The 15,567-nt window shown below is 54.4% G+C and overlaps 1 protein-coding gene and 1 long non-coding RNA gene across 2 annotated transcripts; one reads left to right on the forward strand and one right to left on the reverse strand.

Annotated features, from left to right (window-relative positions):
* Positions 1-1,156: 1,156 nt before the first annotated feature.
* On the reverse strand, positions 1,157-15,517 carry LOC149747258 (uncharacterized). The gene is made up of 3 exons (XR_016388096.1): positions 8,503-15,517; positions 7,908-8,164; positions 1,157-2,275 (listed from the first exon to the last, which is right to left on the reverse strand). It is a non-coding gene; the product is annotated as an uncharacterized LOC149747258 (long non-coding RNA).
* Positions 4,647-6,970, forward strand: ADIRF (adipogenesis regulatory factor). The gene is made up of 3 exons (XM_022562464.3): positions 4,647-4,811; positions 6,511-6,573; positions 6,778-6,970. The coding sequence occupies exons 1-3, from the start codon at positions 4,751-4,753 to the stop codon at positions 6,882-6,884; spliced, it is 231 nt and encodes a 76-aa protein (XP_022418172.1). The 5' UTR covers positions 4,647-4,750; the 3' UTR covers positions 6,885-6,970.
* Positions 15,518-15,567: the final 50 nt, after the last annotated feature.

Raw genomic sequence — 15,567 nt, forward strand, 5'->3', positions numbered from 1 at the left:
GCCGCAGGAGGACGGCATCTGGGGCCTGGGCTTGCCGGAGAGAAAGCGGCGAGGAGCTGGGCCCTCTCAGGTAACTGGGGGAGGAGGACACCTGGACTCGTCCCCTGGGGTCTCAGTGCCCTCTCCTCTGCTGAAGGAACCCGGGAGGGTCCCTGCTGCTTGCCCCCCGCTCTCACCCCCATATTCAGGGCCAGTTCCTGTGATCAAACAACAAGGTCTGCCCGGTCCAGGTAGCCTCTTCCCCATCCCATGGGCACTGCAGTGCTCTTTGCCTTTAAGCCCCCTATTATGTGCTGTGGGATCTGTGGGGCTGCACCTGACTTCCCTAGAGAGTTACTGCTCTCCCCCCATCCTCTCCTTATCCGAGAAGCGTCAGGCACCCTGTCCCTTTTTTTTTTTTTTCGGTAGGTGGCAGTTTTGTTTTGTTTCTTAATATTTATTTATTTATTTTGGCTGCGCCGGGTCTTAGTTGTAGCACTTGGGATCTTCATTGCGGCATACGGACTCTTAGTTGCGGCGTGCATGTGGGATCTAGTTCCCGGACCAGGGATAGAACCCGGGCCCCCTGCATTGGGAGCGTGGAGTCTTACCCACTAGACAACCAGGGAAGTCCCAGTAGGTGGCAGGTTTTTTGGGGGGTTTTTTTGCGGTACGCGGGCGTCTTACTGTTGTGCCCTCTCCCGTTGCGGAGCACAGGCTCCGGACGCGCAGGCTCAGTGGCCATGGCTCACGGGCCTAGCCGCCCTGCAGCATGTGGGATCTTCCCAGACTGGGGCACGAACCCGTGTCCCCTGCATCGGCAGGCGGACTCTCAACCACTGCGCCACCAGCGAAGCCCAGGTGGCAGTTTTAATAAGAGAACTTACATATGAGGCTTGTCTTGGGCAACCACAAGATGAATAGATCTCTGCCCCAGCCCACCAAAATCTTAAAAGTTAACAGAGGACTTAACTCGGGTCAGTCATATATTCAATCCAGAGGGTTTCAACAACACCTTACTCTGTCAAGGCTGTGTCCTTGAAATGGCCGCTGGTATGGGAATTGCAGGCAGGACATACATTCCAAGAACAGGGGAGGGGGTGAGGAGCCTCTGATTGCCCAGGTCCAGCTCGCAAGGCAACCAACAGTTACACCCTCTTGATGACCTCTTCCAACGTTGCTGTAACAGATTTTTCAATCATCTACCATGTATCAGGCAAGGTGATTGACTCTGAGGAACCAAACTAAGCAAACTAGGTATGCTCTCTCCTCTCCAATTGCTCGGAATCTTGGAGGTGTCAGGGAGGAAGAAATTTTCCTTTACCTTTCTAGGTTCTTCTGGCTGGTTCAAAGAATCATACTGACATGAGACAGATTGACAGGAGAAAATCAAAATTTAATAGCGTGTATATATGGGACAGACCCAGGAAAACTGAGTAACTTGTCAAAATGGCTGAAGCCTTCACCTTAAATACCATCTTCAGCTAAAGACAAAAGAGGATCTTGGGGCTAGAGATTTGGGGAGGAAGGCAATTGACATGGAGATGGAAAAGCAAATGTTCGGTAAATAAATGTTTGCTGGGCCATGCACAGACAATGGGACACAGAGAGGAATTTTAACAAATAGACTTTTCTCGGTTCCTCCCTGTCTACACACCTAGTTCATACTCTAGTTACTTATGGTGATAGCTCTATTCCTGTAAGGCCCTCTCTCTAAATTCAGCTAAGGGGAAAGATCAAAGTTTTCCCCTGAGTCTTTTGGGCCTTGATTGTTTTCACCTTGAAATAACTGGCTTGCCAAAATGACATTTTGGAGTGTCAAATTTTGCTCTCCTACAGAGGGAAGAGAGAGAATTTGAAAAGCAATCACTAAAGTCTGGTAAGTGTCATGTTAGGGAAGTACAGAATGCTGGGAGGCCCAATCTGGCATACTTCATCTAATCTGTGATAGTTAAGGAAGGCTTCCCAGAGGTTGTGACATATATTTTTTTTAATTAATTTATTTATTTTTGGCTGCGTTGGGTCTTTGCTCCTGTGTGCCGGCTTTCTTTAGTTGTGGCGACTGGGGGCTACTCTTCATTGCGTTGTGCAGGCCTCTCATTGTGGTGGCTTCTCTTGTTGCCGAGCACGGGCTCTAGGGCGCGCAGGCTTCAGTAGTTGTGGCGCACGGGCTTAGTTGCTCCGCATGGGGGATCTTCCTGGACCAGGGCTCGAACCTGTGTCCTCTGCATTGGCAGGCGGATTCTTAACCACTGGACCACCAGGGAAGCCCGTGGTTGTGATATTTTCGATGAAACTGGAAGGATGAGTAAGAATTAGCAAGATTAAGGGGGCCTTCCCTCCCCCCACCTTGAAGGACCCTCAGCGGAGTGTCAGGCATCCATCAGCCCATTTAATCCTCACCGTAACACTGGGGAGATTCTGGTATTGTGCCCCCCACCGTCAGGCTTGATGAGGCTCCTTGAGACACTGAGGCGCAGAGAGATGAAGGAACTTGCCCTGGGGGTATGTGAACCCAAGAGGTCTGACTCCGGTGCCTGAGGCTTTACAGCCACTCAACTGTCCGTTTTGTCGCCTGCTTGGGCCCAAAAGCCCCTCCCAGAGAGGCTGCTGCCTCCCAGTCTCGCTCCTTGCCCACTGGGCCTGGTGCCAAAAAGCAACAGCAGCTCAGTGGTGAGCTAACTTGGAGCCGTGTAAAAGGCCTTCCTGGCTAAAGGGACTGGTGCTACTGGTGGTTTTTCAGGAGGGCTGGCAGGCCTCAGGAGGGCAGGCAGGCCTGGGGCAGGGTCTGGGCGGGGCTCGCCGGAGTCCAGGAGGTACCATCAGGCGGCTCTGCAGCGCCTTAGTGCTCGGGGCTGGACCAGGCTCAAGGCCGGGAGGGGCGGGGCGGGGCAGGGCGGGGCAGCTGCTTTGTTAGTCTGCGTTTGGTGTCCTATTCCTCTACCTGATCTCAGCGCCTGCCCCTTCCTCTTGCCCGGGAATCCTTCTCCCTTAATCAATTTCGTGTGTGTGTGTTTCCATATACCCCACACCAGGGGCTGACCCTCCAAGGCTTATCCACCCCTCCCCACGCATTACAGGCAGAGCTTGGGCCAGCCGAGTGGACCTGGGTAGGTGGGGCTTCCCAGAGCTCCAAAATAGGGGAGACCCCGACGGTCGTGCAGAAACAGGGCCCAAGAGGATGAATCAGAGAGCAGCCTTAGAGAGGGTCGAGCCGCCGCACCCAGACGCAGAGTGGGTGGTCTCCAGACTCCGAAGGCGGGCTCTGGAGCGGAAGAGCGCTGGGCGGATGGGGGTCCGAACTGCACCCTTGAGCGCCAGAATGTTGAGACTCTAACTTCCTGCCCAGAAAACAATGGGGCTGACGGGAAGGGAAAATGGGCTTACTCCCCACAACAGACCAACCAACACCTGGCCCTGCTGTATCCTCACCACATAAGGAATTACCCTGTATAGCAAACCACCCCCTCCCCTTGCAAGCCGCCTTCTGCTTTTACCCCAATAAAAATCCCCCTCATCCAGTAATGGACGCGACTTCTCTGGCCCCTTTCTCTCGGACCAGTGAACCTCGCCCGGGAGCGCTCCCTAATAAAGCTCACTTGAAGCTTTCCTCTGTTTCGCGGTGCCGTTTGTTAAGATCCGACCTTACAGTGCCTCGAGGGTCTTTTGCTTTTTCTGGGATCCCTGGCTGCCCTACTGACGCTCAGGTCACTAACTCCCCTCCCAGCGCCCCCGCTCGTCACCACGCCCCGCGCGCCGGTCCCAGGAGTGGTGACCTGAGAGGCCTGCGGCTTGGCCGCTCTCTTCCTCGCTGTTTGGCCTGGGGTGCTTCCTGCCCAAGTCGTTGGGCTTTGGTGACCGACAACGATTTCCTTGCCTTGGCTGGACACACACGGGTCGCCTTCTCCGTTACTCCCCCTCCACCTCAGGCTGCTTCGTCCCCAGCCAGGGTCGCACGCACGCCAGTGACTCACCCTCTCGGAAGGGGGTGGGATTTACTCGACCATCTCCCCACTGCGCTCCCTCCCTACCCCTGTCCCAGCAGCGGCTGGGCAGAGGGCCAGTCTGCAGTGTCTAGGCTGAATGTGTGGGGAGCGCCAGCTCGGCGTGGGTCAGGGCGCCAAGCTTTACAGCCCACCGACTCGGACTTGAGTCCCTGACATGTGAATTTGGGTGAGACCTAACTCGCCCTCTGTCCTCAATTGCTTCCTGTAAACTGCTAATAACACCCATTCCAAGAGTTGTGAAGGTTACACTAGAGGCTGTAAGCGTTAGGGCAGCGCCAGGCACAAGGTAAACGCTTAATAAAAGGCAGCTGCTATTATTAATTACAACTCCAGCCTGGAGATCCTGACCTGGTGCTGACCCCGCGCTCACAGGTTGGGGAATCTTCAGGGTCAAAGAGGAAAAGTCCCGCTCACGCGGTAGAGGGAGATTGGTGCGCCCCCCTCTGCCCCCAGCCGCTCTCTGGACCCCTGATCCCGTCCCTCTGCAGCCCCGAGACCCGCTCCAGACCCTCGGCCTTCCCACTACGGCCCGCCGGAGGCCAGGTTGTGCTTTCGGGCCGGCAGGGACTGGAGAAGGGCCCGGTCACTCCCCTGAGCTCGAGTGCTGGGAACCGCCCCGCGCCCCCTCCAACCCCCCTCCTTGCAGGGCGGGCCGGCCCTGGGGCGCCTTAAAAACCGGAGCTGGCGCTCGGGTCGCCGCCGCTTTGAGCAGGATCCAACGTCGCTACGGTTATCCTGAAAGCACCTCGCAGACCCCAGCAGCCATGGCCAGCAAAGGCTTGCAGGACCTGACGCAGCAAGTGGAGGGGGCGGCCCAGGAAGCGGGTGAGGACAGCGCGCGACCTGGGGCACATAGTGGGACCCCCGGGTGGACGCGGGGGTGGGGCCGGGGGCAGAAGCCTGGGGACTGCGCAGCCGGAAAGTCGGCGGGCGGTTCTGGCTAGGAAGGGCCCTCTCTGGAGCTGCAGGGACCCGGAAGGACGCCCACCCGGACCAGCCCGGGAATGATGCCTTGAGGGAAGTGGGAGAACAGCAGTGCCTGAGGAGTGGGGCGGGGGGGTGGGGTGCTTTGGGCATTGCCAGAGCCAATCCGAGGCAGCTGCTAGGGCCGGGAGCGGCCCCACCCGGGCCCTCGGGAGAGTGACGGTCCACGAGGAGAGCGCGCTCCGCCACCACGCCCGATCTCTGCCCGCCAGGTCCCAGAGGCGCACAGAAACAGGATGGGACGGGTGGCTTCAGACTCCCACCGGGCTTTGTTTTGAGCACTCCCCTCCCTCCTCCGAAATACTCATTTCCTCTTAAGTTCTCAGGCAGAGGATCTTCCCACCTTCATGCGGGCAGGGCAGGTCCCCAGTCTTAGTTTCTCCACCTCTGGCTCTTTCCCCCTCAGACCTGAGGTTATGCAGCTGGGGGCTGGGGATGGACTGGGGAGTAGGGTACGTGAGGAGACTTCAGCCCCACCAGCGCCAGCTCTTCCTGTCCCAGCTCAGCCTCCCTTGGGACTCCAGCTCCCAGTCTGTCCTACACATACCCCAGTCAACACCTAAACCAACCCCCTCCTTCATCAGTGCCCCAAGGAAAGCCCACAGTTGCTCCCCTGAGGCTAAAATGGTACCAGGAAGCCTCTGTCTACACTACCCTTCCTTCTGGGCCTCACTTTCCCCATCTGTAAGCTGAGTGCAGAGTCTCCTTCCCTGTGGTCTTGACTGTGCTACGTCAGACAGAGACCCCAGGGACCTCTGTGAGCAGTAGACCCAGGGTCTGCCTGACCCCTGTACCCCCTGGTCCCCAGGGTCTGGGTAAAGCAGGCCCTTTCCTGTTCAACAGCAAGGATGAGTCAGATCTCTGAAGGCCAGAGCCACCTGTCTGCCTACCGAGCAGGTGGGGACCCACCTGAGCCCCTGGAAACCCTGTTCTTCACAGGCACGAACTCCGGTCTAGAGGAGATGGCCTGACTTTGGAAGTTTCACCTACTTTCCACACTTTGTTTCCTAATGCCTTACGCTGCCTTCTCACAGAGGCATTGGCAGTCATTGCTTGTGTGCCCTCTGGGGAGAGGCACAGGAGACAGGAGGTGGTGAGAGGGCCTTGCAAAGTAGAAGCCCCAGTGCTCTAAATGTGGGAATTCAGGCACCTGGGCCAAGCCTCCGGGGGAGAAGTTGTTAAAGGCGGCAGGGTTCTCCCTGGGCTGTGCCCAGCAGTAGCCACAGCCCAGATGCCAATTCCAGCCTGGCCCAGCCCTGCCTTCCTTCCTCACTTGGATATTTTTGCAGCAATCCTGGAGAGGCAAGGGAAGCAGGCCAGAGGGGAGGAGCCCAGAGTTACAAATAAACAAGAACAACCTGGAGTCATGGAAAGGGCTCACGCCCCTCATTGAGTGGCCTTGGTCAAAGAACTTTACGTCAGTGGCATCCATCCCTGGGCCTGTAGGACAGACCACTCTAGAGAACAGATAAGGTTGGCAATGGTGGGGCCCCTGTGGTTGGTGGTATCTCAACAGGTATCCCACATGTCTCTGTTCTAGTGACGGCGGCTGGAGCAGCAACTCAGCAAGTGGTGGATGAGACCACAGAAACAGGGCAGAAAGGTCTGGTGGGGCTGGTGGGCAGGAGGGTGGACAGCCCCAGCGCGGCCCTGCCCTCCACCCAGCCCTTGCCCAGACACACCCTCTCCTCTGCAGACCCTCTACCAACATTTCTTCCTGGGGAGGGAGACCCAGGCCAGGCTAACCCTGCAGGGCTGTGGTTCCCCAAGGCCCCGCACTCAACTGCCCTATCCTTTCCTTTCCCAGCCATGGACCAGGTTGCCAAGTCTACCCAGGAAACCATCGACAAGACTGCTAACCAGGCCTCTGAGGCTTTCTCGGGTTTGGGGAAAATACTCCGCCTCCTGAAATGACAGAAGGGAGACATGGGTGACTCCCTTCCAGGCCCAGAGCTCTAGCAGGCTCTTGGCGGGCCACCTCATTAAAGCACATATGCCTACTCTGTGTCCACTTCATGCCTCCTCCCAAACTGGGCCCAGCCTTCCCTCACTTAGAGCAGAGGCTCAGGTATCCAGAAACTCAGCCCTGACGTCCAGAGTCCTGGCATTCCAAATTCGGAAACCCAGACGGATTGTCCAAGAACTCATTTCCCATGTCTTAACCGTGCGTCCAGACTCCCACTTATCCGAAGTTCAACCCCCCCATCTAGATACGTGACCCTCTCCCGCTCTATTGCCCCTGCCCCCGATTCCAAAACCGCTCCCTCAGCTCCAGGAACCCGCCCCTTCCTAGGAGGGGGATACTCGGTGCCCATATCCTCGAGGAGCTCAGGTCTGGGCGGGGGGCGAAGGGTTCCAACGGCAGGGGCCTCGGGAACTTCTCCCAGTGAGCTAAGCCGGGGGCGGGGGGCTGGAAGCATCGAGGCATCCCAGGGCCAGGCGCCCTCGAGGACTTCAGGGGGCAGGAATTCTCGGGGAAGAGAGGGGACGCAGGGACGGAGCTTTTGGCCATCATCACCCTACGCCGCCCGCCCGGTGCTTGCGCGACTGTCGCACCCGATGGTGAGTCGCGGGGCCGGACCGGGAGGGCGAGGACACGCCCCGAAGATCTGAGTCCCACCCAGTTGTGTTTGGCGTGGTCGCCAGGAGCTCCGCCCAAGACGCGCCTCCTTGGGAGGTGCCTGCGGCGCACGGGGCGGTGCACGTGGGCGCGGCGCACGTGGGCGTGAAGCGCTGGGACCCGGCTGTGTGCGTGCGCGCGCTAGGCCACTCCCTCGGGTACCCTTTCCTTTCCGGATGCGCGTGTACTTTCTGGCCCAGCGCAGAGGCCGACTTTTTTATCGGGCAGGTTTCCCCAGAGGGTCTAGAGTTCGCGCAAACCTTATTCCCTCCGACCTCCCCAGCACGTGTCCACGTGTCCATGCACGCGATACCAACCCTGGGTAAGTCCTGCTGATGGGTGACTCACTGTTGCCACAGGATAAGGCCCAGCCCTGGCGCCGGGCGCTGGCTGCCCTCTTCATCCGAACCCCCGCCACACCTCGGCAGGTGACGGCCCGTTCCGTTTCCCCACCGCCACGCCTTTGCACACACTATTCCCTCTGTCCGTAATGATCTCGTTCTCTTGTGGATGAGCACATACGTAGTCATGCCGTTTCAACTCACTAATATTGGCTACACGGCACTTCTTAGTTCTGGGGAGATTGAGGAAAAAAACCGTCATCTTTCCTTCACACGCTGACTCGGGGCCGGCTTTCCCAGAGGCTTTCCAGACATGCCAGCAGGGGGCAGTGTCGTCGTGTCCACCCCATCCCTCCCCTTCACACCCCACAGGTGACCTTTCCCTTCTCCAATCTGAGATCCCTCCCAAGGAAGCAACAGGTCTCCTCCCTAACCCTTAGCATCTCTCACCCTCACCCCAGGGCCAGGCCCAGTTTCATGCTTGGTTCCTGTTGCTGACTGTCCCCCAAAGAAGGGCTCAGCTGCAAAATGGGCGAAGGCCTAAAGGGAAGGTCCTTGAAGAGATATCTACCTGGGGTAATCTGGAGGTGCTTCCAGCATCTCCAGGAGCCCCTGCCCCCAGGAGAGGATGCCAGGGTTGGGAGACACCACCTGGGGCCACAGCAGGAGGCAGGTGGGGCTGGACTGGCAGAGCCCTCACATTTTTCTGGAATGCATCCTTCCCCTGCCTGACTCAGGAGAAACTCCAATTGGCCCAACAATCCCTCTTCATCCTGTTCTCCTTGTGAGTGTCGGCCTTAGGGATGGATGTGTGAGCCAGCTCAGGCCAAGGAGAGGAGGAGTCAGGTCTAGGGCCAGGAGCCTTCTAGGAAAGGTTTTTTATCCTCAAAAAGAAAAGAAAAAAAAACAAGGAAGAAACATTTTCTCCTATTCCACTGAACATTTTTGTGTCTAGAAATTTCTTAGAACTCTGACAGCTGCTTCTAACCGCAGGAGGAGCAAAGCCTAAGGAAAAGCCAACTTGCTGATAAGGGCAGAGCAGAAATATAGAAAGAACCTGGATCCCAAGTTACTTTATTCAGTCCCTAACTTAACCAGGCCTGCAGCTGCCAGGAGCTAGGTGAGAGGATCAGTTTCCTCATTGTTTGAGCCGCTGTGAATTAGGTTTTCTGTTGCAAACAAAAGCTTCAATCCTGACGTTACCTCGATGCTAAGGTCCTGTATTTGCCGGTCTCACCCACCTCCCCAGCCTCCTCCCCCAGCACACCCTCCCTCTCTGCCTCAGCCACGTTAACCCTTGTTCATTTCCCTTAACATTGTGCTTCTGCTCATCTCAGTCTTTGCATGTGCCCTTTTTTTCTACCCGGAATGCTGTCCATGCTCCGTCATTAACCACCCTTGTCCAAGTTGCTCCTGCTCTTTCATCCTTCAGATCTCAGCTTCCCTGATCCTCCCCCAACATACACAGAATGGGTCTGGCCACTGCCAATACGTTCTCACACCCCCTGTACTTCTTTTCCACGGTTATATACTAATGAGTTGCCCTCCTGTGTGCTTCACTGTGATGGTTGTCCACGGGTTGCAGCCAAGTCCCTTCTACTGACTGGTGCACACCCAGAGCCTGGAGTGGGGCTCTGGCAACATCTGCCACATGAATGCAGGGATGACGGTCCTTTGGTTCTCCTACCAGATAACAGAGTTGACACATTGTCGGGTTCACCATGGTGCCATCTCCTACAGTGCATCCCCTTCTACAGACCCTACCGCCATGCAACTGGTGCTCCCATGCACCGTGCAAATGCCTGTTTCTGTGTGCCTCTATTCCCCCAGCACTGAGCCCTGGGGCGCAGGGCCAGGTTGGACTTGTCTTTGGTCCTGTGTCTGGGAAAAGGTGGGCATGGTGCTGGGGAGCCATGGGAGCTTATAGGAGCCCAGGCCTGTCTCCGTGAGGTTCATGAAGCTAGCTGAGCCCAGATGGGCTGAGGAGAAGGCAGCTGTGGCCACTGCACCTGTTGGGTCTCGGTCAAATCTCCAAAGATTAATTCTTCCATTAGCAGTTCCTCAGATAGTTCCTAATTCTCCAAATCGCAGTTCCCCAACTAACCAAAGTCACTAACATCACATTTTGGTTCCACTGGACTTGTCAGCTCTGATTCCCATCAAATTACAGGTGAGAAGGGGCAGAGTTTTCTGCTTTCCACCTTCTCTCCTTTTCTCCTATTTTTTTTTTTTGTTATTGTTAGTTGTCTCATTTCTACTTTGTGAAAACACAGAGCATTTGCATCCCATTCCTCCACACCTTCACCTTTGTTCTGTCTTAGATCTGCAGCTGAAAATATTAGAAGCGCTCTGCCATTCCTACTGCTGAAATGTTTTCTGTTATCTCTTGGTTGGTTGGAGTTAGCCCTCTGAAAGTTTCCTCAAGAATGAAATATTTTCAGATGAATTGAGAAGACGTCTGGGATCTGAGCTGAGAATTGTTATAGCTAGGCCCCTTGGGTTATTGCAATGTGACCATGAGGGTTCACAGTGTCCTATTTTTGTGTATGGCATTTTCTGTTTTTTTAAAAAAAAGTTAAAATAAAAATTTTTTTATAAAAGAAGGGCTCATGTGAACCATATTCTGAGTTCTTAAATGTGTGGTAATGTTGGTCTGTAGCCTTTATACTGTATCCTCAACTGGGTTTGAAATTTACTTCTCACACTTTTTTCCATGGGGATCATCTAGGCGTGGCTGCCCCACTTTTGCCACAGAAGGTTGAGCGGTCCCTAGAAGTCTGATTTCTAACTCACTGGAATTTCTAATAAGTGACTTGATCTTTCTGGCTGGCTGGCTTTCTTTATCTTTTTCATCTTTTTTATTGAAATATAGTTGATTTACAATGTTGTGTTAGTTTTAGTTTTGTATATGATTCAATTACATATACAAAAGTGATTCAATTACATATACATATTTTTTCAGATTCTTTTCCATTTTAGGTTATTGCAAGATATTGAATATAGTTCCTTGTGCTATACACTAGGTCCTTGTTGTTTATCTATTTTATATATAGTAGTGTGTATTAATCCCAAACTCCTAATTTATTCCTCTCACCCCTTTATCTTTAAGGTACAATAATTTTTTTAGGGTTCGTCTCGGTGATGGTTGTTCTGGTTCAGTTTTCCCTAGTATGCTGTTTGCCCTTTCCATATTGATTCTAGATTTCTTTTATTTCAGGAACATTTCTTAATTGTATTTTTAAATATTTGCTCTGTTCCATTGCTTGGCTTTCTTCTTTGGGAATTCCAGTTGTGGGCACAAAGTTTTCTACCTTCCACATCTGCCATTGTCTCCCAAACACTGTGTATGTCTTTAATATGACTCCTTCTTTTTTCTTTGCTTTTTTTCATTTCTGTTCCCATAGGTACCTACTGTGGCTCCTTCTAGTTTAGTCTTCATTTCTGCAATGGTTTGTTTTACCTTTTTTCTTCTGTTTTATTCCAGAGTTATGTAAGTTCCTATTCTGCCTGCTCCTGTCGTCTGCCATCTCATCCCTGAATTCTGGTATTTCTGTTTTACAGTCTTCCTTCATAACTACTAATGCTTTATTAAGTGTCTTATTTTATTTCTAAAATTCATGTTGGAGTTTAATTCATGTTAGGTAATAATTTTCATGTGCCTTCTTTGAGGCACACTTTTTTGTGGGATTTCTTTGTATGTGATGTCGTTTTGGTATTCTTTTTCATATTTAAAAAATAGTATGTTTTTACTGTTAGGTAGAAAAAAGTGAAGTCAAAACTGCATATCTCTGGAATGCTATCATTCCTGTAAAGAAAGAAGGAGGATGCAAGAAAATATGCAGGGCACATGTCTCTGCATATTTGTGGGAAGAAAATGCAGGAGGATAAACCAGAATCAGAGAGACCAGTTATCTACACGGGACAGGTGGGAAGGCAGTGGAAAGAAGGAGGGAATGGCAACAGGGTAGCAGAGATGAGGAGAGAGTGACACTTAACTTCAGAAAAGTTAAATTTGATGTGTGAGTTGGTGATGGGCTTTTAAAAATTCTTCTTCCTGTGTTCTTGTTGCCCCATAGAGTTTCAGGAAGGAGAAATGGGCTGAATTAAGAATTAAGCTATAGCCACGTTGCTTCCAGACTTAGAAGTCTGGCAGGTTGAGCTGCTGTTCTCTGTTTACCGAGAAACCACATCCTGTCCTCCCTGCCCTCGCCCTGGTAACCTGTCTCTCGAACCGCGTCACCCGGGCTCCCTCACCCTCAGGACTCGGTTGCGTTCAGCCAATGGGGGATATTGATAGGAGATGGAGAAGAAGAGGAGAGGAATTTATTCCTCCTGCTTCCTTCTTGCTGGGTGTGGTTGGACAGTGGCCCTCTTCCTCTGCTGACAGCTGCAGCTCCTGTCTGCTGACCCTCTCCTACAGCTGCAGCTCTCTTCGGGGTCTACAGCCCCTCCAGGCCCAGGGAGGAAACAACTCCCACTGCTCCTGGTCGCTGGGGGCCTCACCATCCCTCTTTGGTTCCCTTAAGTCTGTCCACACCTTTGTGAACTGTCCCTTTCCTCAGGTATCCCTTTGATGTGCCCTCTGATTTTTTCCGGAACCCTGACTGACAACCATGGATGTATAAGTGCTGATCTGCTGGGGAAGTCTTCCTTTGGTGACTGACAAACCGAGTCTCCAGGAGTCTAGTCTCCCTGTGGCTGGGAGGGGTCTGTATGTGCAAGATATGTGGGCCGTATATACTGGGAGCTCAAGTCCATGAAGTAGAAGTAGGAGAAAGCATAGGCAGGATGACAGTCATAAAACTCTTGACATTCATGGCATTTGCAGTTCAAATCACAGGAGAAAAAAAATCATCATGCCTCAGACATAAGACAGCCCTAAGTATTTAAGTACTCACAGGTTTTTTTTTTTCAGAATTATTAATTGCTCAGTTGGCAAATTGCTGTTTGAAAAATTGACTGTCCTGACTTGATGATGTAGTCAGCTGGTCCTTTGCCAGACTGGGTTGTTGAGCAGATTCTACTTGGAGAATTAGTTGACTCTTGTCAAGGCTCGATTCTCCCCGCCCCAAGTGCAGGACTTGACCTTCTGACTCAGGACAGGCTGACATGGGTGCCTGTGTTCAAGGCCTGCTCTGTTGGGGCCCGGCACGTACCAGGCTTCTTCCAAAGATGGGGTGGTTCCCACCTGAGTCATCTCAGCCTCACCCAGGCAGGTAACACTGCTCACTGCAGGAGTCACCCAACCCCTCAGACCAGAATCCCGGTTAGGAGGGTCTTGGGCTGTCCTAGTTTCTTTGGATGGGAGCCACAGATGGGCTGGCCTGAGCTGAGAGGACAGGGAGCTGGTCAGAGCTAGAGTGGGAAGGCCTGTGGGACTAGATGTGGGCCAGAGCACCAAGGTCCGGGGCCCAAGTCCAGTCTTGGGCCGCTTGGCCTCTCCAGCTCTCTTGCCTTCCCCCTGTTGGGCATTTGGGATCTGCGCCTGAACCCAGCCTTGCCAGGAGATCTGGGGCCATGGTGTGTTGTCACTGGAGTCTGGGTGCTCACACTGGGGCCAGGCATTAAGGAGGAGAGGGTCCCATGTGCAGGGGGGATGGGGTGAAGGCAACAGCAGTCTGACAGGGAGGGAAAAAGTGCAGCCGGAGTCCTGCTGAGTGGCCGAGCCGTGACCAGGGCCTGTCGAGCTGGCGAGCTCCTGAGGAGAGGGGGATGGTGGGGAGGGGTTGTGGGGTCTGGAAGCTATCCGAGACCTGGTGGGTGACACTGCCATCCTGACAGGGAGTCCGGCGCAAAGGACCCCTCTGGGGGTGGGGGACACACACATGTCAGAGGAAACAGGGAAGGGGCTCTGATGGGCCTAGGGAGCATCTCTGTGGGTCTCTCGGACCACTTCCCACCAGCCATGTCCCAGGAGCGCCCCCACCCTTGGCAGCATTGTCCCGATAGTGTGAGCAGAGCTCTCTGGCGTTTGGCTGTGGCAAGGGGAGGCCAGAGTCATCTGGACCTGCTTAAGCTCCAGGGCGCTCACTGTCATGGCCCCTTCCGAGTCCACAGGGTAGTGCATATATATTTATAAAACTTGCAAGAGAGAAGTAGTGTATTTTTTCTTACAGGGACTCTCCACATTGTTTAAGACTTGATCTACTCCTGCCAGTGGCACGTGTGGGGCTGTGGCCTTGTGACCCAGAGTTCCTGCTGCCCACAGCATCCACTGCCCACCCCAGGCGGGCCGGCCACTGCCCAGGGCCTCCCGGTACCACTCAGGAATGTGGGAGGGCCTCAGCTCCATAAAGCCTGTGTCAGGTAAACACTGATTAGACGCCACCACACCCTCCTGGACCCCTCTGAGGGATGAGGGAGCCTACATGGGGGGAGCAGCCTCAAACTCCTGCCCCAGGCCTGGACTTTTTGAGTAGGGCCTTGGGAGAGCCTTTCCTCCATGACTCCTGGCCAGTGGCGGCGGGTCCCATCTCCAGGCCCTCTCACTCCGAGGCAGGCTCATACCCCTGCCACTCTTTGCTCCACGCACTGGTTGGTCAGGGCTCACTGCCAAGCAGCACCGCCCTAGCACATCAGTGACGAGGGGGTGGGAACAGAAGTTTACCAAGAGTTTGCGCGCATAGTTCCAGCAGCTGTCAGTGACAAGGCAAGGCAGGCATGGATGCCCCCATTTTACAGATGAGGAAACTGAGGCTCAGGCTGGGCTAGTGACTAAGGGAAGCAGCATGTAGTATGTGACTTGAGGCATCTCTCTCCATCCTGAGTAACTAGGGAGGCAGCCTGGCTCCCTAAGCATGTGTGTGGTGCATCAGGGGCTAGTAGAGCTGCTTTCTGGGAACTCTTGCTACGGCCAGAAGCACCTCCCCAGATGGTAGTGGGGTCCTCCATCTACTCCCCTAGAACCGCCTGGGTGGGCACTGCTGACTTCATAGGGCTCCCCTGAGAGGCCAGGCCCCAAGGCGCAGGGCGGGCTGGGTTCCCTCACATGCTGGCTATCAGTGCTGGGTCACTCAGGTGCTCCCATGAGTGAGAACCAGGTGACTGCAAGCCAGGGATGACTAGGCTTCTGGTCAATATTGTGTCCTTCTCTGCCTTGGGCCAGGCATGGCCCTGACTCCTCCTGCCCCCCAGCCTGTCCAGGGGAGGCTGCAAAGCCACTCTCCAGAACTGAGGTCCTTGGGAATGGGGAGGGCAGCAGCCCCCATTACACTTGTATTCCTGGCCTGAGGGGCCGCCCAGGTCCCCAGGCCCACAAAACCCTAAACCCTTGATTAGGTCACTCTGGAGACTGTGGGCAGCGGGCTGGAAGTCCTAGCCCTTGTCTAGGTACCATGCCTAGGATACGGGGAGCTGAGGGGGCTGGCAGTGCTGCAGTCCCCAAATGCCTCTCATCCCACAGGGCACTCGGGCCTCTTGCCTTGGGGTAGGGGCATGTCCCAGAGCTGATCTCTCTGTCCAGCCTCACCCTGCTCCCTGTCCCTGCCCCTCACAGGGTCCCAGGATATGGGGTGTATGGGTCTCATGCTGCCAGAGAGGCACTGCCCCAGCCACAACGCTGGGGTGGCTCCACCCAGCCTCTTCCTCCTGCCGTCTGTGCTGACTCACCACCAGGGCCAGGGCTTGTGCCCCAGAG

This window comes from Delphinapterus leucas, chromosome 16 (assembly GCF_059928025.1).
Source record: "Delphinapterus leucas isolate spDelLeu-1000000601 "Yukka" chromosome 16, BTC_Dleu_Yukka2, whole genome shotgun sequence".
In the NCBI taxonomy this organism is placed as follows: Eukaryota; Metazoa; Chordata; class Mammalia; order Artiodactyla; family Monodontidae; genus Delphinapterus; species Delphinapterus leucas.

Bases quoted from the DNA above. Each gene is read 5' to 3' on its own strand.
- ADIRF (XM_022562464.3), top strand. From the start codon at position 4,751: ATGGCCAGCAAAGGCTTGCAGGACCTGACGCAGCAAGTGGAGGGGGCG. The intron at 4,812-6,510 runs GTGAGGACAGCG...TCTCTGTTCTAG, and splicing joins GGGGGCGGCCCAGGAAGCGG to TGACGGCGGCTGGAGCAGCA. The intron at 6,574-6,777 runs GTCTGGTGGGGC...TTCCTTTCCCAG, and splicing joins CACAGAAACAGGGCAGAAAG to CCATGGACCAGGTTGCCAAG.